Genomic DNA, 25148 nt, shown 5'->3' on the forward strand with positions numbered 1-25148 from the left:
CGTTGAACTTCACTGGAACATTGCAGCAGGCCAAGGACAGACGTGTGGGCACGAGAGCAGGCAAGTGACAGGGAGACAAATGAAATGGCAAGTGGCAGGGAGGTCTGGGTCATGCTTGCGGTCAGACCGAAAGTGTTCCGCAAAGCGGTCACCCAGTCTGCGTTTGGTCTCTCCAATGTAGAGGAGACCGCATTGGGTGCAGCGAACACAGTAGACTAAATTGAGGGAAATGCAAGTGCTGCTTCACTTGAAAGGAGTGTTTGGGCCCTTGGACGGTGTGGAGGGGGGAAGTAAAGGGGCAGGTGTTGCACCTTCTGCGGTTGCATGAAAGGTGCCTTGGGAGGGGGTACCATTTAAATAATACTCTTCTGTTTTTCCTACTGAAGCAGATAACTTCACACTTATCCAAGTCATACTGCATCTGCCATGTATTTGCCCAGTCCCTCAACCTGTCCAAATCACCTTGAAGCCTCTTAACATCCTCTTCATTGCTTACATTCTCTGTAAGTTTTGTGTCATCAGCAAACTTGGAAATATTACATTTGGCTCCCTCATTCAAATCATTGATATATATTCTGAATAGCTGTGGCCCAAGCACTGATCCCTGTGGAACCCCACTAATCACTGCCTGCCACTCCAAAAAAGACCCATTTATTCCTACTCTCTGTTTCTAGTCTGCTAACCAGTTCTCAATCCATGCCAATATGTTACCCCCCAATTCCATGTACTTTAATGTTGCACATTAACCTCTTATGTGGGACTTTATCAAAAGCTTTCTGAAAATTCAAATACACTACATCCACTGGTTTTCCCTTATCTATACTGTTAGTTACACCCTCAAAAAACACTAGTAGATTTGTCAAACATGATTTACTTTTCATAAAATCCATGCTGACTTTATCTAATCCCGCTGATCTTTTCTAAATGTTCTGTTATCACATCATTTATAATAGACTCTAGCATTTTCCCTATCACTGATGTTAAGCTAACTGGTCACTATTTTCCTGTTTTCTCCTTCCCCACCTTTTTCAATAATGCGGTTATATTTGCCACCCTCCAATCTGCCGGGACTGTTCCAGAATCTACAGAATTTTGGAAGATGACAGCCTATGCATCCGTTATTTCCATGGCCACCTCCTTTAGTACCCTGGGATGTAGTTCATCAGGCTCTGGGGGTTTATCAGTTTTCAGTCCATTAATTTCTCCAGCACTAGTTTTTTTAGTAATACCAAATTCTTTCAATTCCTGCTTCTCACAGGCCCTTGGTTCCCTAGCATTTCTGGGAAGTTGTTTGTGTCTTCCTCCGTGAAGACAAAACTGAAGTAGTTGTTTAATTGCTCTGCCATTTCCTTGTTCTCTATTATAAATTCTCCAGTTTCAGATTGTAAGGGACCTACATTTATCTTCATTAATATTTTTCTTTTTACTTACTTGTAGAAGCTTTTACAGTCCGCTCTTATGTTCCCAGCAAGTTTACTCTCATATCTATTTTTCCCCTCTTAATCAATCTCTTTGCTGAATCTAAACTGCTCCCAATCCTCAGGTTTGCTACATTCTCTAGCAACTTTATATGATTCCTCTTTGGATTGAATACAAACCTTAGTTTCTTTTGTTAGCCAAAGTTGGGCCACTTTTCCTGTTGTGTTTTTGCACCAGAAAGGAATGTATAACTGTTGCAATGCACTTTGGCAGGAAGAAAAGAGGAGCTGAATATTATTTAAATGGAAAAAGACTGCAAAAGGCTGCAGCACAGGTGATTTGGGAGTCCTTGTGCATGAATCCCAAAAAGCTAACATACAAGTTCAACAGGTAATATGGGAGGCAAATGGAATGGCGGCCTTTATTTCAAAGGGAATGGAGTATAAAAATAGTGAAGTCTTGCTAAAACTATACAAGGTACTAGTTAGACCACACCTAGAATCCTGAGAACAGTTTTGGTCCCCCTATCTAAGGAAAGATATAAAGGCATTTGAGACAGTCCAGAGAAGGTTCACTAGGTTGATCCCAGGTATGGAGGGATTTTCTTATGAGGAAAGGTTGAGTAGCTTGGGGCTGTATACATTGTAGTTTAGAAGAATGAGAGGCGACCTTATTGGAACCATAAGATTCTTAGGGGGTTTGTCAGAGTAGATGCTGAGAGGTTATTTCCCTTTGTGGGAGAGTCTAGGTCCAGAGGACATAATCTCAGAGTAAGAGGGCGCCCATTTAAAACAGAGATGAAGAGGAATTTCTTCTTTCAGAGGGTAGTAAATCTGTGGAATTCTTTACCACAGAGGGCTCTCGAAGTTGGGTCGTTAAGTATATTCAAGGTGGAGATAAACAGATTTTTAATCAGCAAGTGAATCAAGGGTTATGGGGAAAGGCAGGAAAGTGGAGTTGAGGGTTATCAGAATTGCCATGATCTCCTGAATGGCAGAGCAGACTTGATGGACCAAATGCCCTACTTCTGTTCCTACGTCTTATGGCCTTATACATCCGTTCCTTAAATATTAGCCATTGCCTATCCATCGTCATGCCTTTTAATGAAATTTCCCAATCTATCTTAGCCAACTCACACCTCATAGCTTTCTTTGTTTAGACTTAAGCCCCTAGTTTTGGATTGGACTATTTCACTTTCCATCCTAATGACAAATTCCATCATGTAATGGTTACTGTTCCTTCAATGACTCCACACAACAAGATTAATAATTAACCCCTTCTCATTGCACAATAGCAAGTCTAGGATAGCCTGTAACCTGGTTGGTTCCTTGGTGTGCTGGTCCAAAAAAACATTTCGTACACTGTCCAGGAGCTCATCCACCACAGTATTATTGCTAATTTGGTTCTGGTGCAGACACAATGGACCGAATGGCCTCCTTCTGTGCCGTAACAATCCTCTGATTGCGTGGTTTACCCAGTCTCTATGTAGTTTAAAGTCACCTTTGATTATTGTAGCATCCTTGTTATATGCATCTCTAATTTCATGTTTAATGCCATTGCCTATCTTACCACTATTGTTTGGAGGCCTATCAACAGCTCCCACTAATTTTTTCTGCCACTTGTTGCTTCCTAGCTCCACCCAGACCGATTCTACATCGAAATTTTCTGAGCCAATATCCTCTCTCACCATCGCACTGATTTCATCCTTAACTAACAACGCCACGCCACTTCCTTTTCCTTTTTGCCTGTCCTTCCTAAATATCAAGTACCCAGCCTTGGTCACTCTGCAGCCATGTCTCCATCATCGCACCCATTCACATCTATTTGTGTTGTTAATTCATCTATCTTATTACGAATGTTCCATGCATTCGGATATAGTGCCTTTAGTCTTGTGCCTTTTTAACATTTTTACATCCCTTTTTTTGTACTATGGTCCTGTTTGCTGCTAGCCCTTGTTTCCTCTGACATCCACTTTTGCTTTCTGCTTTTCTTTCATTCCTATCTTTGTTTCCTTCTTTTGTGTCTCCCTGCTCAGGTTCCCATCTCCCTGCCAATTTAATTTAAACCCTCCCCCACAGTACCAGCGAATACCCCTGTGAAGATATTGGCCCCAGTCTTGCTGGAGTGCAACCTGTCCAGCTTGTACAGTTCCCATCTTCCTCAGAATCGGTCCCAATGCCTCAGGAATCTAAATCCCTCCCTCCTACACCATCCCTCCAGCCACGCATTCATCCGGCCTATTCTCCTATTCCTGATCTCACTAGCACATGGACTGGGAGTAATCCTAAGATCTTAGAGGTCCTGTTTTATAATTTATTTCCTAGCTCCCTATATTCTGCTTTCAAGACCTCATCCCTCTTTTTACCTATGTTATAGGTACCAATATGGACTACGACCTCTGGCTGTTCACCCTCCCCCTTCGGAATGTCCTGCAGCTGCTCAGTGACATCCTTGAACCTGGCACCAGGGAGGCAACGTACTATCCCAGTGCCTGTGGCCGCAGGAATGTCTATCTGTTCCCCTTAGGATAGCATTCCCTATCACTATTGCTCTCCTACGCTTTTTTCTCCCCTCCTGTGCAGCTGAGCCACCCGTGGTGCCACAGACTTGGCTCTTAATGCATTCCCCTGATAAACCATCTCCCCCAACAGTCTCCAAAACAGAATATCTGTTAGAGAGGGAGATAGACCGAGGGGACTCCCGGACTACCTGCCTAGCACCTTTTCTCTGTCTGACGGTCACCCATTGCCTTTCTGCCTGTGCATTCTTTAACTATGGTGTGACGCTTCATTATACATGCTATCCACGATGATCTCATGCTTGCAGATGCTCCGCAGCGACTCCAGTTGCAGCTCAAGCTCCAAAACACGGGTTTTGAGCAGCTGTAGCTGGGTGTCTCCACACAGGTGGTCGCCCTGGACACTGGGAGTGACACTGACTTCCCATCCATTCCCATTTCTGGTACGACCTTTTTGATAAACTCCTCAAGCAGTCTTATTACTGCCACCAGTTTACCATTTCCAACAATAGGCTTTCAGATCACAGAATCACACACAGTGCAGAAAAGGCCCTTCGGCCCATCAAGTCTGCACCGATACATGAAAAACACCTGACCTACCTACCTAATCCCATTTGCTAGCACTTGGCCCATAGCCTTGAATGTCATGACGTGCCAAGTGCTCATCCAGGTACTTTTTAAAAGATGTGAGGCAACCTGCCTCCACCACCCTCCCAGGCAGTGCATTCCAGACTGTCACCACCCTCTGGGTAAAAAAGTTTTTCCTCACATCCCCCCTAAACCTCCTGCCCCTTGAAGCTATGTCCCCTCGTGACTGACCCTTCAACTAAGGGGAACAGCTGCTCCCTATCCACCCTGTCCATGCCCCTCATAATCTTGTACACCTCCATCAGGTCGCCCCTCAGTCTTCTCTGCTCCAACGAGAACAACCCAAGTCTATCCAACTTCTCTTCGTAACTTAAATGTTTCATCCCAGACAACATCCTGGTGAATCTCCTCTGCACCTCCTCCAGTGCAATCACATCCTTCCTATAATATGGCGACCAGAACTGCACACAGTGCTCCAGCTGTGGCCTCATCAAAGTTCTATGCAACTCCAACATGACCACCCTACTTTTGTAATCTATGCCTCAATTGATAAAGGCAACTGTTCCATATGCCCTTTTCACCACCCCACTAACATGCCCCTTTGCCTTCAGATATCTATGGACATACACGCCAAGATCCCTTTGTTCCTCAGAACTTCCTAGTGTCATGCCGTTCAGTGGATATTTCCTTGTCAAATTACTCCTTCCAAAGTGTATCACTTCACACTTTTCAGGGTTAAATTCCATCTGCCACTTATCTGCCCATTTGACCATCCCATCTATATCTTCCTGTAGTCCAAGACACTCAACCTCACTGTAACCACCTAGCTAATCTTTGTGTCATCCGCAAACTTACTAATCCTACCCCCCACATAAACATCTATGTTGTTTATATGAATAACAAATCCCTGTGGTATGCCACTGGACACTGGCTTCCAGTCACTAAAGCATCCTTCTGTCATCACTCTCTGTCTCCTACAACTAAGCCAATTTTGAATCCTCCTTATCAAATTACCCTGTATCCCATGTGCATTTGCCTTCTTTATAAGTCTCCCATATGGGATCTTGTCAAAGGCTTTGCTGAAATCCATATAAACTACATCAACTGCACTACCCTCATCTACACACCTGGTCACCTCCTCAAAAAATTCAGTCAAATTTGTTAGGCATGACCTCCGTCTGACAAAGCCATGCTGACTATCCCTGATCAAACCTTGCCTCTCCAAGTGGAGATAGATTCTCTCCTTCAGAATTTTCTCCAATAGTTTCCCTACCACTGACATGAGACTCACTGGTCTTTAGTTCCCTGGCTTATCTCTACAACCCTTCTTAAATAGTGGACCCACTTTAGCTATTCTCCAGTCCTTTGGCACCTCCCCCATGGCCAGAGAGGAATTAAAAATTTGGGTCAGAGCCTCTATGATCTCCTCCCTTCCCACCCTCAGCAGTCTGGGACACAAATCATCTGGATCTGGAGATTTGTCCACTTTATGCCTGCCAACACCTCCAATACCTTGTCACTCACTTATTCAATTTGCTCAAGAACCTCAGTCTCTCTCCACGAGTTCAATACCTTCATCCTCATTCTCTTGGGTGAAGAAGGATGTGAAGTATTCGTTCAACACTCTACCAATGTCCTCTGGCTCCACCCATAGATTGCCCCCTTGGTCCCCTATGGGCCCTACTCTTTACCTGGTTATCCTCTTCCCATTGATATACTTACAGAATATCTTGGGATTTTCCCTACTTTTACCAGCCAGAGCTTTCTCATATCCCCCCTTTGCTCTCCGAATTGCTTTCTTAAGCTCCACCCTGCACTTTCTGTACTTCACTAATGTCTCTGCTGATTTGCTTCCCTTGTACCTGCTAAAAGCCTCTCTTTTCCTTCTTATTGTATCCTGAATATTTCTGGTCATCTGGGCTTGTTACTCCTTCATATCACCCTAGAGGGAACATGTTGAGTCTGTACCCTCCCCATTTTCTTTTTGAACACCCCGCCATTGCTCTTCTGTAGATTTCCTCACAAGTAGCTGTTCCCAGTCTACCTTGGCCAGATCCTGCCTTATTTTACTAAAATCTGCTCTCCCCAATCCAAAACATTTTTTTGCAACTTGTCTATTTCTTTGTCCGTAACAAGCTTAACAAGATGCCCAGTCAAAGCCATGCTGACTATGCGTGATCAAATCTTGCCTCTCCAATAAAAGCATGGTATCTTCACATCACTTTTACATACTGCACTATCATTTTTCTTGACTGGAACATCTTCTGCCTCCTCCAAAAAGCTAGACTGTTTCCTCTTCCTCCAACTTCTCTGCGAGCTTACAGGCAGAAGTTTACTCCCCCTAATTGCCTATGTGATATATCATATCCATCTGCTAGTACTGCTGCTTGTCATACTCTAGAAACCTTACGGTCTTCCAAGTGTGACCTTATAGCTATTGGGGTGCTATTTTGAAATTCTTCCATCACCATTAGCTTCCTCCAATTCTCAAAATTTTGCTCCAACCTCAGTGATCAGTGATGCCACACCATTTCTTTTTCCCTAGCAAATTCTACAAACATTTCAATCTGTCTTTTCTTTGAAGTCCAAAATTTCAATGGAAATGGCTCAGAGGCAAGTTCATAAGCATTAAACACCGTAGCTTTAACTATCTCATAACCTGAAGATTATGTTCACCATGCAAGCTTGAAGCAGAAACTGAAAAAGGAGCAACAAAGACATCCTGCAGGATAATGCTACCCTGATCAGATCAATTCACGCTGTATATCAAGCAAACTCATGAATGGGCCCAAGGCCACCACTTTTGGCCCTGAAAAGTGCCCAGTCCAACTCAAAATTACCCTGGAAGGGCAAGGTATATCAAAAATTTGAGCAACACGTGGAGCCAGCTGTTTCACACTGCTACTACACAGCAGCAACATGAGTGATATTCACCACTAACAGGATGCTGCCATCAAGCCAAGAAAAATTCTGCCTATCACACAAATGAGTAATGTGGTATATGAATTTCAGTGACAGTGTGATGCGAGGTATGTAGGCCATCTGTCCCAAAAACTGGCAGCGGCACTGTTCGCAACGGACAAGGTACAGACCGCACCCAACCAGCTCATGCTTGCAAATCTCAAAACACAGGGCAGGATCATCTGTGTCCGCTGGGGGCGTGCTTGGTGATGTGAGCAGACAATATGGCGAAAAGGCCAAAAATCGGTTTCAAGATGTCATGAAGCTAGTTGGCGATCGTCCGTTCAGTCCATTGATGGCGGGCTGCATTTTCCGTCATCGGAGGTCGGGAACCTCATTGTAATACATGTGCATGTCATTATAAGTCTAACCTCCAGACTCACACCCCACTCCCTGCCACCCACCCTGCATGCTGGATTGTCTGCCCACATTGGTGTGATTGCATGCTGACGTGTCTTACAACTGTACATAAATGATGTGCATTTGGCGAGCTGCACTTCGCTCAAGGCTTCAAGGTTTGTTTGTCTATCTTGCTTCGGGCAGCACTCGAAGTCATCAGTGCCAGGCTTCGCAGGCAGCACCACAGCACTTTTAGGGGGGCTCACAGTCAGGTCTCCAGCTCCCAGACCAACCGTAAGAGGGATGGGCTTTGCACAGCTGCAGGGCTAGGGCTTGCTTGGGGAAGGAGGAGAAGTGTCCTCAGGCAGGGGAAGAAGCTGCAGGGTGAGGGCTGTGCTGAGGAAGGGGGGTGTTCCAGGGTGTGTGGGGGAACACAAGTTGATCTGTGCAAGTGGCCTCAAGATGGTGAGGGCTGAGGAGGCACTCTCCAGAGCAGATGAGGCCAGATGGAGACGTGGGGGTGTGTGTGAAAGAGTGAGTGGTGAAGCCCCTTGAGCTGGCAGTGAGTGAGATGCCAGTGTGATGGGCTTGACTGTGAGCGCTTAGAGCAATGAAATGGTTGCCTTACCCTGGTGGCACAGATGAGATCATTCATCCTCTATCTGCATTGGATGGCCAGCCTCTCTGCGCAGCATTGGCACCGATCACCATTGCCATCACCTACCAAGCCAGAGTGGTAATGTTGCTCCCCATCCTGCAGTCAAAGCGGGGGTGAAGGACATCAAGGTGGGCCTCCGCAGTGTCCAAAAGGCACTCAAGCGATGTATCACTAAGCCTGGGGGCTACAGACTTCTTGCCTTTTGGTGCAATGTCATATTTGCAGCAGTCCTGGGTTGGAAGGACTGAGAGGTGTGTGCACAGCTGTACTTTAAATGTGGTGCCCGGCGTGATGAAGCGGCGAAGTGATGCCATGGCAGGCGAATCGGAGCCCACTCACCATGGAAATGGCATTTTCCTGAGTTTAGCTAATTAATGCGACAGATTTGGGACGAGACGGCATGAGAAACCGCCATTGTGGCCAACGCACTTAGTGCAAATCTGGGACAATTCTGCCCAGTGTCCAACATTAGATTAAAGGGGAGGCGATGGCATAGTGATATTGCCGCTGGACTAGTAATCTAGAGACCCAGGGAAATGCTCTGGGGACCCAGGCTCGAATCCCACCATGGCAGATGGTGGAATTTGAATTTCAATAAAAATCTGGAATTATAAGTCTAATGGTGATCATGAAACCATTGCCAATTGTTGTAAAAAACCCATCTGGTTCATTAATGTCCTTTAGGGAAAGAAATCTGTCATTTTTACCTGGTCTGGCCTACATGTGACTCCAAACCCACAGCAATGTGGTTGACTCTTAAATGTCCTCTGAAATGGCCCAGCAAGCCACTCAGTTGTAACAAACTGCTACAAAGTCACAAAAAAGGAATGAAACCAGACGGACCAACCAGCAACGACCTAGGCACCGGAAACAACAACGGCAAACTCAGCCCTGTCGACCCTGCAAAGTCCTCCTTACTAACATGTGGGGGCTAGTGCCAAAATTGGAAGATCTGTCTCACAGATTAGTTACGCAACAGCCTGACATAATCATCCTCACAGAATCCTACCTTAAAGATAACGTCCCAGGCACCAGCATCACCATCCTCAGGTATGTCCTTTTCCACCGGCAGGATAGACCCAGCAGGCGTGGCAGCACAGTGGTATATAGAGTGGGGAAGGAGTCGCCCTGGGAGTCCTCAACATCGGCTCTGGTCCCCGTGAAGTCTCATGGTATCAAGTCAAACATGGGCAAGGAAACGTCCTGCAGGTTACCACTTATCACCCTCCCTCAGCTGATGAATCAGTGCTGCTCCATGTTGAACATCACTTCAAGGAAACATCGAGGGTGGCAAAGGTACAGAATATACTGTGGGTGGGGAACTTCAATGTCCATCACCAAGAGTGGCTCGGTAGCACCACTACTGACCGAGCTGGCAGAGTCCTGAATGACATAACTGCTAGACTGGGTCTGCGGCAGGTGGCGAGGGAACCAACAAGAGGGAAAAACATGTTTGACCTAATCTTCAACAACCTGCCTGCAGATGTATCTGTCTATGACAGTATTGTTGGGGGTGACGACCGGAAAGTCATTGGGGAGACAAAATCCTGCCTTGATATTGAGGATATTCGCCATCGTGTTGTGTGGCACTAGCACCATGCTAAATGGGATAGATTTCGAACAGATCTAGCAACTCAAGACTGGGCATCCATGAGGCGCTGTGGGCCATCAGGAGCAGCAGAATTGTACTAGAACACAACCTGCAACCTCATGGCCCAACATCTCCCCCACTCTACCACTGCCATCAAGCCAGGGGATCAAGCCTGGTTCAATGAAGAGTGCAAGAGGGCATGCCAGGAGCAGCACCAGGCATATCTAAAAATAAGATGTCAACCTGGTGAGGCTACAACACAGGGCTACTTCCGTGCCAAACAGCATAAGCAGCAAGTGATAGGCAGAGCTTAGCAATCCCACAGCCAACGGGTCAGATTTCAGTGCTGCAGTACTGCCACATCCAGTCGTGAATGGTGGTGGACAATTAAACCACTCACTGGACGAGGCGGCTCCACAAATATCCTCATCCTCAATGATGGAGGAGCCCAGCACATCGGTGTAAAAGATAAGGCTGAAGCATTTGCAGCAATCTTCAGCCTGAAGGGCTGAGTGGATGATCCATCTCAGCCACCTCCAGAGGTCCCCAACATCACAGATGCCAGTATTCAGTCATTTCAATTCACTCCACATGATATCAAGAAACAGCTGAAGGCACAGGATATTGCAAAGGCTATGGGTCCTGACAATATTCTGGCAATAGTACTGAGGACTTGTGCTCCAGAACTTGCTGTGCCCCTAGCCAAGCTGTTCCAGTACAGCTGCAAACTGGGCATCTACCCGGCTATGTGGAAAATTGCCCACGTATGTCCTGTACACAAAAAGCAGGGCAAATCCAACCTAGCCAATTACCGCCCCATCAGTCAATCCCTATCATCAGTAAAGTTATGGAAGGGGTCATCAAGAGTGCTATAAAGCTGTACTTGCTTAACAATAACCTGCTTACTGACACCCAGTTTGGGTTCTGCCAAGGCCACTCAGCTCCTGACCTCATTACAGCCCTGGTTCAAACATGGACACAAGAGCTCAACTCCCGAGGTGAGGTGAGACTGACTGCCCTTGACACCAAGGCCGCATTTGACCGAGTGTGGCATCAAGGAGCCCTAACAAAACTGAAGTCAATGGGAATCGGGGGAAAACTCTCCGCTGATTGGGGTCATACACAAAGGAAGATGGTTGTGGTTGGTGGAGGTCAGTCATCTCAGCTCCAGGACACCACTGCAGGAGTTCCTCAGGGTAGTGTCCTCAACCCAACCATCTTCAGCTGCTTCTTCAATGACCTTTCTTCCATCATAAGGTCAGAAGTGAAGATGTTCACTGATGATTGCACAATGTTCAGCAACATTCGCGACTCCTCAGATACTGAAGCAGTCCATGTCCAAATGCAGCAAGACCTGGACAATATCCAGGCTTGGCCTGACAAGTGGCAAGTAACATTCACATCACACAAGTGTCAGGCAATGACCATCTCCAACAAGAGAGAATCCCCTTGATGTTTAATGGTATTATCATCACTGAATCCCCCACTAACAACATCTTGGGGGTTACCATTGACCAGAAACTGAACTGGACTAGCCATATACTGTGGCTACAAGAGCAGGTCAGAGACTAGGAATTCTGCAATGGGTAACTCACCTCCTGATTCACCAAAGCCTGTCCACCATCTACATGGCACAAGTCAGGTGTGTGATGGAATACTCCCCACTTGCCTGGATGAGTGCTGCTCCCACAACATTCAAGAAGCTTGACACCGTCCAGGACAAAGCAGCCCGTTTGATTGGCAACACATTCACAAACCTTCACTCCCTCCACCACCGAAGCACAGTAATAGCAATGTGTACGATCTACAAGACGTACTGCAGGAATTCACCAAGGCTCTTTGGACAACACTTTCTAAACTCACGACCAGTACCATCTAGAAGGACGAGGGCAGCAGATAGGTGGTAACACCACCACCTGGAAGTTCCCCTCCAAGTCACTCACCATCCTGACTTGGAAACGTATCGCAGTTCCTTCACTGCCGCTGGGTCAAAATCCTGGAACTCCCTTCCTAACAGCACTGTGGGTGTACCTGCGCCACATGGACTTGGAAGTTCAAGAAGGCAGCTCACCAGCACCTTCTCAAGGGCAATCAGGGATGGGCAATAAATGCTGGCCCAGCCAGTGAAGCCCATATCCCTTGAATGAATAAAAAAAAAATTAGACATGATTCGACAATTGGAAAATATTTGTTAAATAATCCTCAGTGTGCTAAGAGTTATGCTGACAATCAAAAAACAGGACCCTGTATATTAATATATGTGGTGTCCAGTACATGTAAATGTGCCTTATTGCGAGCCCAATTGACTCTTAAATTGGTGGTCAGTGTAATTCTTAGCACACTGAAGATTGTTTACAAATGTTGGCCAAAGGAATACACTTACAACCAATTTACGATTGTCAATCGGGCTTGCGGTATGGTGCATTTATGTGTACTGGAAGCTACATATATTAATACACACAGCCCATTCTTTGCACACAGAAAGAACATGTACACATTTTTAAAGTTCATTTACGGAATGTGGGTGTCACTGGCTAGGCCAGCATTTATTGCCCATTCCTAATTGCCCTTGTTTAGACGGCATTTAAGAGCCAACCATGTAGCTGTGGGTCTGGAGTCACATGTAGAGCAGACCAGGTAAGGACAGATTTCCTTCCCTAAAGGACATTAGTGAGAGATGGATTTTTACAACAATCGACAATGGTTTCATGGTCATTGTTAAACTTTTAATTCCAGATTTTTATTGAAATTCAAATTCCACCATCCGCCATGGCAGGATTCGAGCCCATTGCACCCATTTCAGCTAAATAAAACGTGACAGCCATTTGCTCCTTCCTCAGGGCATTTCTTTGATCAATCGGGATCAAGCCGCCTGGTTTAAATTTCAAACAATGCTTGACAGTTAACTGTCAGTCACCATCACTGGCCCATTCGCCATGGCAATGCCTCTACCAATCAGAGTCCACTTGCCAACCAATCAGCAGTCCCTTCGCATACAGTATAAATTGTTGTTGTTGTTTTCCCCTTATATTAGTATTCTCTCGAGTATCCTGATGAGTGCATGATGAAAAGCTTCGGCTTTTTTTTTCAGCAATACTCAAGTTCTGCACTACCAAATGACAAGCTGAAAATCCTTCTTCTGAAAGACTGGAGTGCACATCCATACCTTCACGCCAAAAATTCTTTGCAAAATGGGAGTCCATGTGTCCTTAAGCCACTTTAGCTTTGTAGCCACCTTTTCAAACGAAACGGAGTATCTCTCAACTCTGTCATCAGTGAAGTTAGGCAATAGACAAAGGCTCTTATATTAGCGCTCCCAACAGGACTTGATTCCTCATCCAAACTACTGGACTCTTTCATTCTGCTCCCTAAGCTCTTCTCTAGCCAATTCATGCTGTCTGATTTCTTTCTTTCTCTGTTTGAAACTCAAGCTAAAGCTTGCGCATTTCCATTTCTTTTGCTCTTTCTTTTATTTGTTCATCTTTTTTCAATTCAAACTTTTTCAGTTCTTTTTCAAGTTCAAGTGTTTTCATTTCTCTAACTCAAATTGCTTCATCTGCAACTGAATTCTGACTAACTCAACCGAATTGCTTTCTGGATTAACTTTTTCTTCTTTCAGTCCTGGATGCTGCACTATTACCTCAATTATGTCTGTTTTCTTAGCCCCTGCTTTTCTCTCTATCTCCAACTCTTCACTAGTACAATTAACCTAGCCTTGGTTAAAAGCTACAAATCACTCAGGAATACATCTTCCCTTTCCAGAAAAGTCTTAGTTCAAGACAAAGTCATTCTGCTTTTCAATCGGTATAGTAATGGAAATCTTATAAATCTTAACTTCAGGAAGTATCAGCACTCGTATTTGTCTTTGGATTCGAGATCCCAGACGAGCCCCCAGTTTATGTTATGATCCTTGGCCAGGCCCCAGGTTGTGGGGGAGATCCGATCAGGAACTAGTAACATTATGTTTAAAGCAGAAAGAAGTTTGAGAATCAAGACACTTACTAAGTGAATAAAACCACAAGATTCCAGGGGTATGGAACAACAAAAATAAACTTTACTATACAAGTTCAGAAAGATTAAAACATTACAATGTTTATCTTATACTCTAACTTTCAGGGTAAGTATGAGTTACACGTGATTTTACAGGCAAACTGTGGTCGAACATCCACACTACAGAACAAATGGCAGATGCGACCAAAGCAGATTCCACGGATTTCTCAAACAACCCATCCAGAAATTTGTCACATTGTGAGCTAACCAAGCTCACTGAACCTTGGTCTCCCCAAGGTGGGTCTCAAATCTCCATATTCAAATATCTGGCCTTGGAATTCTCTCCAAAACTCACTGCCACTTAGAGAGAACAAGAACCCACCTCGCAGGGTTTCAACTCAGCAGGTCTGGCAGCATCGGCGGAGAAGAAAAGAGTTGACGTTTCGAGTCCTCATGACCCTTCGACAGAACTTGAGTTCGAGTCCAAGAAAGAGTTGAAATATAAGCTGGTTTAAGGTGTGTGTGTGGGGGGCGGAGAGATAGAGAGATGGGGGGGCGGGTGGGGGGTGTGTGGTTGTAGGGACAAACAAGCAGTGATAGAAGCAGATCATCAAAAGATGTCAACGACAATAGTACAATAGAACACATAGGTGTTAAAGTTAAAGTTGGTGAAGTTCCTCATCTTCCGACTAGGGACTTTACAGCCTTCCGGACTGAATATTGAATTCAACAACTTTAGGTTGTGAGCTCCCTCCCCCATCCCCACCCGCTTTCTGTTTCCCCCTTCCTTTTTTTTTCCAATAAATTATAAAGATTTTCCTTTTCCCACCTATTTCCATTATATAAAAAAAACCCCCCACTAGAGCTATACCTTGAGTGCCCTACCATCCATTCTTAATTAGCACATTCGTTTAGATAATATCACCAACTTTAACACCTATGTGTTCTATTGTACTATTGTCGTTGACATCTTTTGATGATCTGCTTCTATCACTGCTTGTTTGTCCCTACAACCACACACCCCCCACCCCCCCACCTCTCTCTCTCTCCGCCCCCCACACACACACACCTTAAACCAGCTTATATTTCAACTCTTTCTTGGACTCGAACTCAAGTTCTGTCGAAGGGTCATGAGGACTCGAAACATCAACTCTTTTCTTCTCCGCCGATGCTGCCAGACCTGCTGAGTTTTTCCAGGTAATTCTGTTTTTGTTTTGGATTTCCAGCATCCGCAGTTTTTTGTTTTTATCGCAGGGTTTCAATCTTGTCTTCTGAGATTCTTTTCCCATGGATTGTAAGTACATTCAAACCTCACCTACCAAGCACAATCTCAGATCTTCAGCCGTGCCAGCAGAACACCACTGCCCAAAGGGTAACCTTTACCCTGACGGCCCACAGCATGGAGTCACCAACCTTCAGCTGCCTTCTCTCATGCACGCTTCACTTAATGTCTACTCCCTGCAGCTCACCCTTTAATTTGGAACCTTTTTCTCTGTGCCTTTCTTTTAACATAATGGGACCTATGTCCATCACATTTTTAATCCCTTCCCTGGGACTTCCTTTTGGGGCCTCTCCCTGTCCCCCTCCCTGGTTTGTGACCTCTCCCTGTCCCCCTCCCTGGTTTTTGACCTCTCCCTGTCCCCCTCCCTGGTTTGGGACCTCTCCCTGCCCCCCTCCCATGTTCATCTACCTGGGACACCTACTAGATAATGGTGCCCCGTACCAAGTTACCTGACCTGCCTTTTTCGTGCCGTTATTCTTTCTTCACGCAGAGCCGTGCAGGGCCGGTCCTCAAACTGAAGAATAAAGAATAATTGATGTGCATACGTGCGACCTGTTCCCAGCTGGCGCACGCACGGGAGACCCGAGATTCATAGGGAATCAGAGTTCCCAACCTCCAAACTAAGATGAGCATAGGTTTCATCACACCTGCCATTCTCACTCACTCCGGGCAAATATTTGATCTCTTTACTGCAACCATTAACCATTCCCTACGTTTTGTTGCATGACATTTGTCATTTAATCTCTCCCGCCCTCTACCCTATTACAGACCTTCCCTTTCGTTCTTCCTCCCCCTTCCCCCTTTCAATGGCATAGAGCCTACCACATTTCTACCTTCCTTCAGTTCTGAAGAAGAGCCATATTCAACTGAAAATGTTAACTGTTTCTCTCTCCACAGATGCTGCCAGGCCTGCTGAGTATTTCCAGCGTTTTCTGCTTTCATTTCAGATCTCCAGCATCGGCTGTATTTTGCTTTTGTTAACAGTTATGTTATGAAATCTGAACAGCTCTCATGAATATTGTTACAGTTTAAAAGATAATAAAAATAAGAATAAAAATAGTTAGTTGTATCTATCAGATGACCTAATCCAAAATTGGCTCTAAAGGTAATGAAATTTTTCTGCAATAGCTGGCAAATTCTGATCCTGCTGCCACCCCCCATCTGTGTCCCAAATCTCTACCCAAGAACCAATCATCCCAGATGAGCAGAATAAAGGTCAGCAGTGTACACACCCTATGTCTTTGAGACTGATCACTGTCAAAACCAATAAAGTTTAGAAAGAAAAGCTCTCATTACAAAGTGATTGTAGTTGATATGGGCACGCGAAATCAATATGTGGTTAAAATGCAGAGCAAACTATCACACAGAGTAGCTGAGGCGAATAGCATATATGCATTTAAGATAAGCTAGATAAGTAGATGAGGGAAAAAGGAATAGAAGGTAATGCTGATCTGGTTAGATGAAGAAAGGCAAGAGGAGGCACGTGTGCAGCACAAATACCAGAAGAGGCCAGTTGGACCGAATAGCCTATTTTTATGCTGTAAATTCTACATATAATGCTGGGCCAAAACAATTCTAAATCTCGCAATAAAACAGATGGTTAAAAGATCACACTGTAGCACTACACAACACTACTGTAGTTGATTCTGTGCTGCAAAATGCATGCATCTTCGCTAGGCAGGCTTTTGCCCCCAAGAACGGAACTGAACTAGAAAGATTTGACCTACAGGAGGACAGTTTCTACAAACCATAATCAAAAGGAGAAAAACAGCAAACTGAAAATCCAGCCAATACTTATTTTTTTTAGAAATGTTTATTCTTCAGATATGAGCCAATACTAAAAAGGCTGCATGTATCATCTATCCCCAGCTGACCCTGAGCAGGTGGCTAGCTTTCTCCTTGAACTGTGGTCCTTGTGATGATGACCCATCCATGGTTTCAGCAAGGGAGTTCCAGGGTTCTTACCCAGCAACAATGTAGGAACAAGTCCAACTTAGGATAGCATGCAACTTGAAGGGAAGCTAAAGGTGATAATGTTTCTAAAACCTTGCCATTCTGCTCCATCTCAACAGCAGAGTTGAGAGAAGCAAGGTGCTGCCGAAGTAACATTGATGAGTTTCTGTATTTGCATCCGGTAAATCGTACATACTGCAGTGCACTGGTGGAAGAGGGGATGAATGTTGAGTCCAGCAGCAAAAGCAACAATGAAGCAAATTGATCTGTGCAGTATGGGATCAAACTGAGTTTTGTTCAGATACGAGTAATGGATATTCCACCGCTTATAGCATTTAAACATTGTGCTTGCAGACGTGACAGGCCAAATGACCACCTTCTGCATTGTAACAATTCTGAGATTCTTCAAGGGGTCAGGAGGTGAGTCACTCCTTGCACTGCCCAGTTTAAACCATGTGCAAGGCCACTGTTACTCTCATGGCCATGCTGGCTGGTTGGGTTGATCTCATGGTCAATGATGCTGTTAATGTTGATGGCGGAATACTTAGCGATCGCTATGCCTGTGAATGTCACGGGAAGTTGGCTAGAATTTGCAATGATCATTACTAACCAATTAAGTGGCCCAAATGTTACTTGGTAGTTCTCTGCCCGAGTCTGGGTATTATCCAAGTCCTGTTGTAGGCTGGCATGTGCAGCTTCATTATCAATGAAATGAAGCTTTTTTATTTATTATTCATTTATGGGATGTGGGTGTCACTGGATAGGGCAGCATTTATTGCCCATCCCTAACTGCCCTCGAGAAGGTGGTGGTGAGCTGTCTTCTTGAACCGCTGCAATCCATGTGGTGTAGGTACACCCACAGTGCTGCTGGGAAGTAATTCCAGGATTTGACCCAGCGACAGTAAAGGAATGACAATATATTTCCATGTCAGGATGGTGAGCGACTTGGAGGTGAACTTCCGGGTGCTGATGTTCTCATGCATCTGCTGCCCTTGTCCTTCTAGGTGGTAGTGGTCGTGGTTTCGGACGGTGCTTTCGAAGGAGCCTTGGTGAGTCCCTGCGGCACATCTTGTAGATAGTGCACACAGCTGCCAATGTTCATCGGTGGTGGTGGTGGGAGTGAGTGTTTGTGGACAGGGTGCCAATCAAGTGGGGTTCTTTGTCCTGGATGGTATCAAACTCCATGACTGTTGCTGGAGCTGCACTCATCCAGACAAGTGGAGAGTATTCCATCACACTCCTAACATGTGCCTTGTCGATGGTGGACAGGCTTAGGGGAGGCAGGAGGTGAGTTACTCACCGCAGAATTCCTAGCCTCTGACCTGCTCTTTTAGCCACAGCATTTTTATGACTGGTCCGTTCAGTTTCTGGTCAATGGTAACCCCCAGGATGTTGATTGTGGGGAATTCATCTAAGGTAATGCCTTTGAATGTCAAGGGACAACGGTTAGATTCTCCCGATGGAAAGGGTCATTGCCTGGCACTTGTGTGGCACGAATGCTACTTGCCACTTGTCAGCCCAGGTCCAGTTCTTGCTGCATTTGGACATGGACTGCTTCAGTATGACTATTATAACTAGAAAAAGAGCAAGTATCTCCGCTCTTTTCATAGCACAATAAATATTCTACAAAATACCATAACAATCTTATTGTTCCAGGGAAGGCTTAGACTGTGAGAAGAAATTGGATCATGTAAAATGAAATGTCAAATCCTTTGTTTTCCACTTGATTCCATTCATGACCAAAGACCCGAGTCTGCTGGAAACCCAAGACTCTCAAGGATATGAATATAACATTCAGATATTAAATGAAGTGGAGTATCCCACTGGCTGCTCACTGTTCAGTGTTCGCTGTTATTTTACAACCCTGCATTTACTTGATGATTGAAGGGCACTAACAGGCAAAATAATCCCAAGTCATTTAAATTTACTTTATATTGCAGAGTAACACCAAGCATATTTTTAAAATTATGACAAACACATTTATGATTTGAATTGAAATCTTCTTTGCAAATGCATTCTTTGATAATTAGGCATATTATTATCTGCTTAACATATTTTGCTCATGCTGTTAAATGGTCACCCTTTCTTTACAGGTGACTTAGCATACCTGGAGGTTGTGGCAAGTAAGCCCCAAGCAGTTTGGATTTCTTCTTTTCGTAACCTTTCTGTGTGATGTCTCCTGCAAATGAAAGAAAACAAACCATTATTAAATGAAAACATGCAGAATAAATTACCGTGTTGAGGTCTGTTACGTTCCATCACAACAGCTGCTTTGGCACTTCTCATCAAATCAGCCCATCCTGGGTCATAGTCTTCTGAAATCCTTATCCACACATGTGATCATTTTGCTAAATGAAACCTAGTGCAATTTGTTTCAGTAGAACTGGGTAGGCTTGTGGTTTTAAATCCTTGCTGGCTAGTCATGAGCAGATTTTCAGAATAACAGGCACTTTCATTAAAGTAATCAACAATGAATTATGCATTAGTTATGGGCTTGTAATCGCTGTCAAAATGAATTATCTACCAGGCCCAATCATTTCTATTTAATAAAGGTAGAAAGTTCCAGAAAGAGACAGTAATTCCATCAGCATCAGAAAAGGAAAAAAAAAGATAGGTTAATGTTTTGACTAAAAACCTTTTTAATCAGACCAGGTCTCAGAAAGGATCTCTGCTCAAAACGTTAACATTTCTATTCTCCTAACAGATGCTGACAGATCTGCTATGTGTTTCCAACATTTTGTTTTCCTTTCAGTTTCCAACATATTAATTTTTTAAAAGCATCTTTCATTAGTGGGTAATTAGATTATCATAATTCAAATCACACCCAATGTGTCAGAAAACAACCAACACTTGGGCAACTGGAGTAATAAGAAAATAATGATCACAGCTATCCCAAGGAGTTCACTAGTCATCAATTCTTGTCCGGGTCCACATGTGCTAAACTTTGACATTATATATATTTCAGTTTACCATGTATCTATTAGATATTCATAAGCACCAACATTTCTAGATGGATTTTCCATTCTGCACCTATAATCTTATTTATGCTACTTCCTCTCTCCCTTCCCAAATAAAACGACTATGAATTTTGTTGTGAAATAATAGTGATTTTTTTTCAGTCGTTCTTAGGATGTGAGTGTTGCCCATCCTTAATTTCTCTTGAAAAGGTGGTGAACTGCAGCACTTCCATGCGTTGCAAGTACAGCTAGAGTGCTGCTAAGGAAAGGGGATCCAGGATTTTGAACCAGCAACGGGAGGATACAGGCTCCTTCACAGCGCCTTCCAAACTACCACCTCGAAGAACAAGAGCAGAACGCCACAACCTGCAAGTTCCCCTCCAAGTCACACAGCATCCTGACTTGGAAATAGATCACCTTCTTTCATTGTCACTGTGTTGAAATCCTGGGGAGGTGGTGGTGTAGAAGTATTGTCACTGGGCTGGTGATCCTGAGACCCAGAGTAATACTTTGGGGACCGGGGTTCAAATCCCACCACGGCAGATGGTGGAATTTGAATTCAATAAAAATCTGGAATCAAAAGTCTAATGATGACCATGAAATGATTGTTGCTTGTTCACTAATGTCCTTTAGGGAAGGAAATCTGCTGTCCTCACCTGGTCTGGCCTACATGTGACTCCAGACCCACAGCAATGTAATTGACTCTTAAATGCCTTCTGAATAAGGTCAATTAGAATTGGGCAAAAAATGCTGGCTTAGCCACCGACACCCACATCCCACAAATAAGAAAAAACTGCCTTCCTAACAACACTGTGGGTGTATCTTCATCACGTGGACTGCAGCAGAGGTGGCTCACCACCACCTTCTCAAGGGCAATTGGGGATTGGAAATAAATGCTGGCCTAGGCAGTGAAGCCCATATCCAATGAAAGAATAAATAAAAATGATCAGGTTGCTGCCGTTCTTTCAGTTACATTAATGACTGACCGGAATCAGCCATATAGTACTACCTGGATAAAGGGTGTATCTGCTTTTGAAAGTGTAATTTAAAATTAATATTGACTGTGATTTGCTTGTTAATTCATGTTTAATTTATGTTGATTTTGGTTAGATTGTTGAAGTAAAAGTTATGAAAAAGTGAAATCTTGTCCATTTTCATTGGGGTCATTTGGTAAATTCATTTCTTTTGGCTTGTTGATTTCCATGGAGATCATAATACCATGCTATGAAAGGTGGAATCTAATTAAATTAAAGTTATCAAACTTTTTCCAAAGATGTAGTGGTTTCATTTAAAAATCTCTTCAAAATATATACCGACAAAAGTGTAAAGATGATTTTAAAACCATACAAATAAAAAAACTAAATGACAGGCTGCTTAGCTTAATTTTTGTTTTAAATAAAAAGACACTAATTATCTTCTTCAAAGAGAGCTAGACCAATTAAATATGTGACAATCAGATTAATAAGAAGTTGGTTCATAACTTCCTCTATATATAAGCTGCAGTGATTTTTTTTTATTCATTCACGGGATGTGGGCTTCGCTGGTTGGGCCAGCATTTATTGCCCATCCCTAGTTGCCCTTGAGAAGGTGGTGGTGAGCTGCCTTCTTGAACCGCTGCAGTCCATCTGGTGTAGGTACACCCACAGTGCTATCAAGTGCTATTGCACCAACAACTATATTTAGTCATATTTGGAAGCTATTATATAGACCACCTTGCAATGTCTTTGGTACTACCACTTAGTGTTACTGTATTAGTGCAAAGTAAAATTGCTTTCTGGTCTCCTGACCTGGATACACTGCAGAAGACATCACTCCAAATTCCAGAATGAAAATTGTTACAAGCCGCTCCAAGATATAACTTCATGTAGTACATCCACTGATCCTTAATCTTGCATTTAACTCTTTTAAAATATACAAAATTTTAGATGCACAAAAATGGTGAGTTTTGCATTTTTAATTTTAAATATTTTTTTCATTTTTTTTCTGTCAAATAAGGTGCATTATCTGAAAGGGTCCAGAAAGATCAATGCATTAAATTCACACATTACTGCTCAGATTATGTATCATCTTATACTATATTACTATAGATACAATCTCATGTAATTCGCATAAAAACATTTTTTTTTAATCTTTACACTGAAAGGAACTCAAATATGCGTTACCACTGGAGGGAATTAAATGAAGGATCTGAAGGAGGGAACTAACACCTTTAGTTTTACTGTCCGTCATTCCTGCTATGGAATGTCTTTGGGTTTCTGCTATCTCAGGAAATCTATTTATATCAAATTAGCTGAAAGGGCACTTTACTGCACAAGAGCTTGTAAAGATCAAATGAACTGGAGTGGCAGTGCTTTAAATATTTCATATAAATTGTGTTTTTAACTTGGTTTGGTATCTGCACAATGTGGACTGTAAACATCAAGCAACTGACAGTTTTATATATATTCTTTCACTTAAGACACCTTTGCTGTCTTTCTCAACATGCAATTGGTGGACCAATTTAGGAGTTTTTTGACACATCGACCGATTCTGATAGAAATTTATATTTAACACTTTCCATGGATTTTTCTCCAACAGATTTACCTAGACTGGCATGAATGCAGGAGGAGGGCCGTCAATTCATTTTTGGCACTGCTTAAGCTTGCCTTCCCTTCCTTCATGATTGCTCAGGCAACAGCAATACCTTTCTTGATTTCAGAAAGGTGAAATAAACCATTCTCCCAATGAAAAATAACTTTGCAAGCTTTTTAAGGAAATGAAATGAAAGATGAAAAATTGAAGCTCCAGGAAATATTAGAGAGATAACAGGTTTAATAGAGGAGTTTAAAATCCTGAAGAATGGTACTGGGTTGCCAGTGGTCAAGGGGTCTAGAATGAGGAAACACAAGATTAAACATAAAATATTTAGGATAAAGACATTTCGATTGTCAATAAACCAACCAGACTATCACTTAGCCGAAGTTGCCTCAACAGTTCAACTCTATACTGAACTGCGCACTGCCCCCATTAACAAAGGCAATTTACTTCTACCAGAATTGGCTGACAAAGAGACACTATTTTCCTATAATTCCCAAAGTCCATTCTAGAGTTCTTCCACTCCTATCCTCTCAAATCAACATGGCACTCCTTTCATCTCTCACCAATTCAGTTAAGCTAGTTGTCAAGCCAGCAAATTACTTCCTATCCCACCATAAAACTGCTCTTCACCTTCTCTCCTCAAACTGTTATCAGCTTCTGCCCTTTCCTTTCATTGCCACGCAGCTTCCATCAACATCTATCTCTTTCTGCTGCCAACTCCACTTCATTGTCATTCACCTCCTTCCACTGTTATCCATATTCCCTACCTACTTATAGGTACAAGAATAATGATGTTGAAATTTACTGATAAAACCAAATTAGGGAGCACAGCCAACAGTGAGGACAATTCCAGGAGTAGATACAAAATACCTGGAAAAAACTCAGCAGGTCTGGCAGCATCGGTTGAGAAGAGTACAGTTGACGTTTCCAGTCCTCATGACCCTTCAACAGAACTAAGTAAAGATAAGAGAGGGGTGAAATATAAGCTGGTTTAAGTGGGGATGGGGGGGCTGGTTTAAGTGGGGAGGGGGGGGTGTGGTTGTTGGGACAAGCAAACAGTGATAGGAGGAGATAACCAAAAGCTGTCACAGACAGCTTTTTTGTCTGTGACAGCTTTTGGTTATCTCCTCCTATCACTGCTTGCTTGTCCCAACAACCAACCCCCCACCCTTAAACCAGCTTATATTTCACCCCTCTCCTATTTTTACTTAGTTCTGTTGAAGAGTCATGAGGACTCGAAACGTTAACTGTACTCTTCTCCGCCAATGCTGCCAGACTTGCTGAGTTTTTCCAGGTATTTTTTATTTTTTATTTTGGATGTCCAGCATCCGCAGTTTTTTTGTTTTTATCCAGGAGTAGATAGGTTAGTAGAGAACAGGTAAGTGTCAAATATTATTTCATGTAGAAGAATATGAAGTAACACATTGAGGAAATTGAAATATGCCCTAATTAGTAAAATTCTTAACAGAATGAAAGAACCAACAGATCTACTGTTACACCTTACTAGATCCTTAATGGTAGAAGTGCAGGTGGAAAAGGCCATAAAAAAGGTTTAGCTATAAATGCATTTAACCTAAAGGCACATAAATGATGCTGAATTTGCAAAACGGTTAAGCCACAATGGGAATTTTGTGTACAATTTCAAGCACTTCATTATACGGAGGATGTTAAGAGATGAAAAGAGTAAAAAGATTCACTGGAATGCCAGAAATGAGAGATTATTGCCAGGATAGAATCTTGTAAAACTGGTGCTTTTCTTTTTATTAGAACAGAAGATTAGAAAGGTAATAACACAGATTTTCAAAATTATGAAAGATTTTGAGAGGTTAAATAGTGTGAAATTACATTCACTGTTTTGATAACAAAAGAATATAGATTAGTGATTGTCAGAGAAGCAAGGGCAAAACAACAAGATTTTTTTCCCCAGTAGAGAACATATTAGAAATGAATTTCTGGATTACAAGCATCTAAAAGGGAACTAGATAAATAGTTGAAAAGGAAGAATGTAAAAGAGTACAGGAAAAGGTCAAATAAATGGAATTAGTATAGGTAGCTCCAGTTGAAGCTCTGACACATCAGCACAGGGTGAATAGACTTCATTCTGCATGATTCTAAATGGCATTTTAAGTCCGCAGCCTTCAATACTGATGCAATGACATTCTGTTACAGATGATTCAGCACTAATTTGTCCAGCCATCAGAGATAAAAGACGTTTTTCCAAGGGAGAGGTCGCATTAACTAAGTGGAACATGTTTTTACTTACTCCTATGCACAGTATCTTTCACTGCTTGGATTGTTTCACATGCAGCATGTCA

General features: G+C 43.2%; 1 protein-coding gene across 4 annotated transcripts in view; it reads right to left on the reverse strand.

Annotated features, from left to right (window-relative positions):
• Positions 1 to 25148, reverse strand: part of dip2ca (disco-interacting protein 2 homolog Ca) — a 594426-nt gene that overhangs the window by 242187 nt on the left and 327091 nt on the right. For all 4 annotated transcript variants that reach the window (XM_041184372.1, XM_041184370.1, XM_041184371.1 and 1 more), the window contains exon 2: positions 19407 to 19478. In XM_041184372.1, the coding sequence (XP_041040306.1) occupies positions 19407 to 19478 (72 nt within the window). The remainder of the gene's footprint in view (positions 1 to 19406; positions 19479 to 25148) is intronic.

This window comes from Carcharodon carcharias, chromosome 3, assembly GCF_017639515.1.
Source record: "Carcharodon carcharias isolate sCarCar2 chromosome 3, sCarCar2.pri, whole genome shotgun sequence".
NCBI classification, from domain to species: Eukaryota; Metazoa; Chordata; class Chondrichthyes; order Lamniformes; family Lamnidae; genus Carcharodon; species Carcharodon carcharias.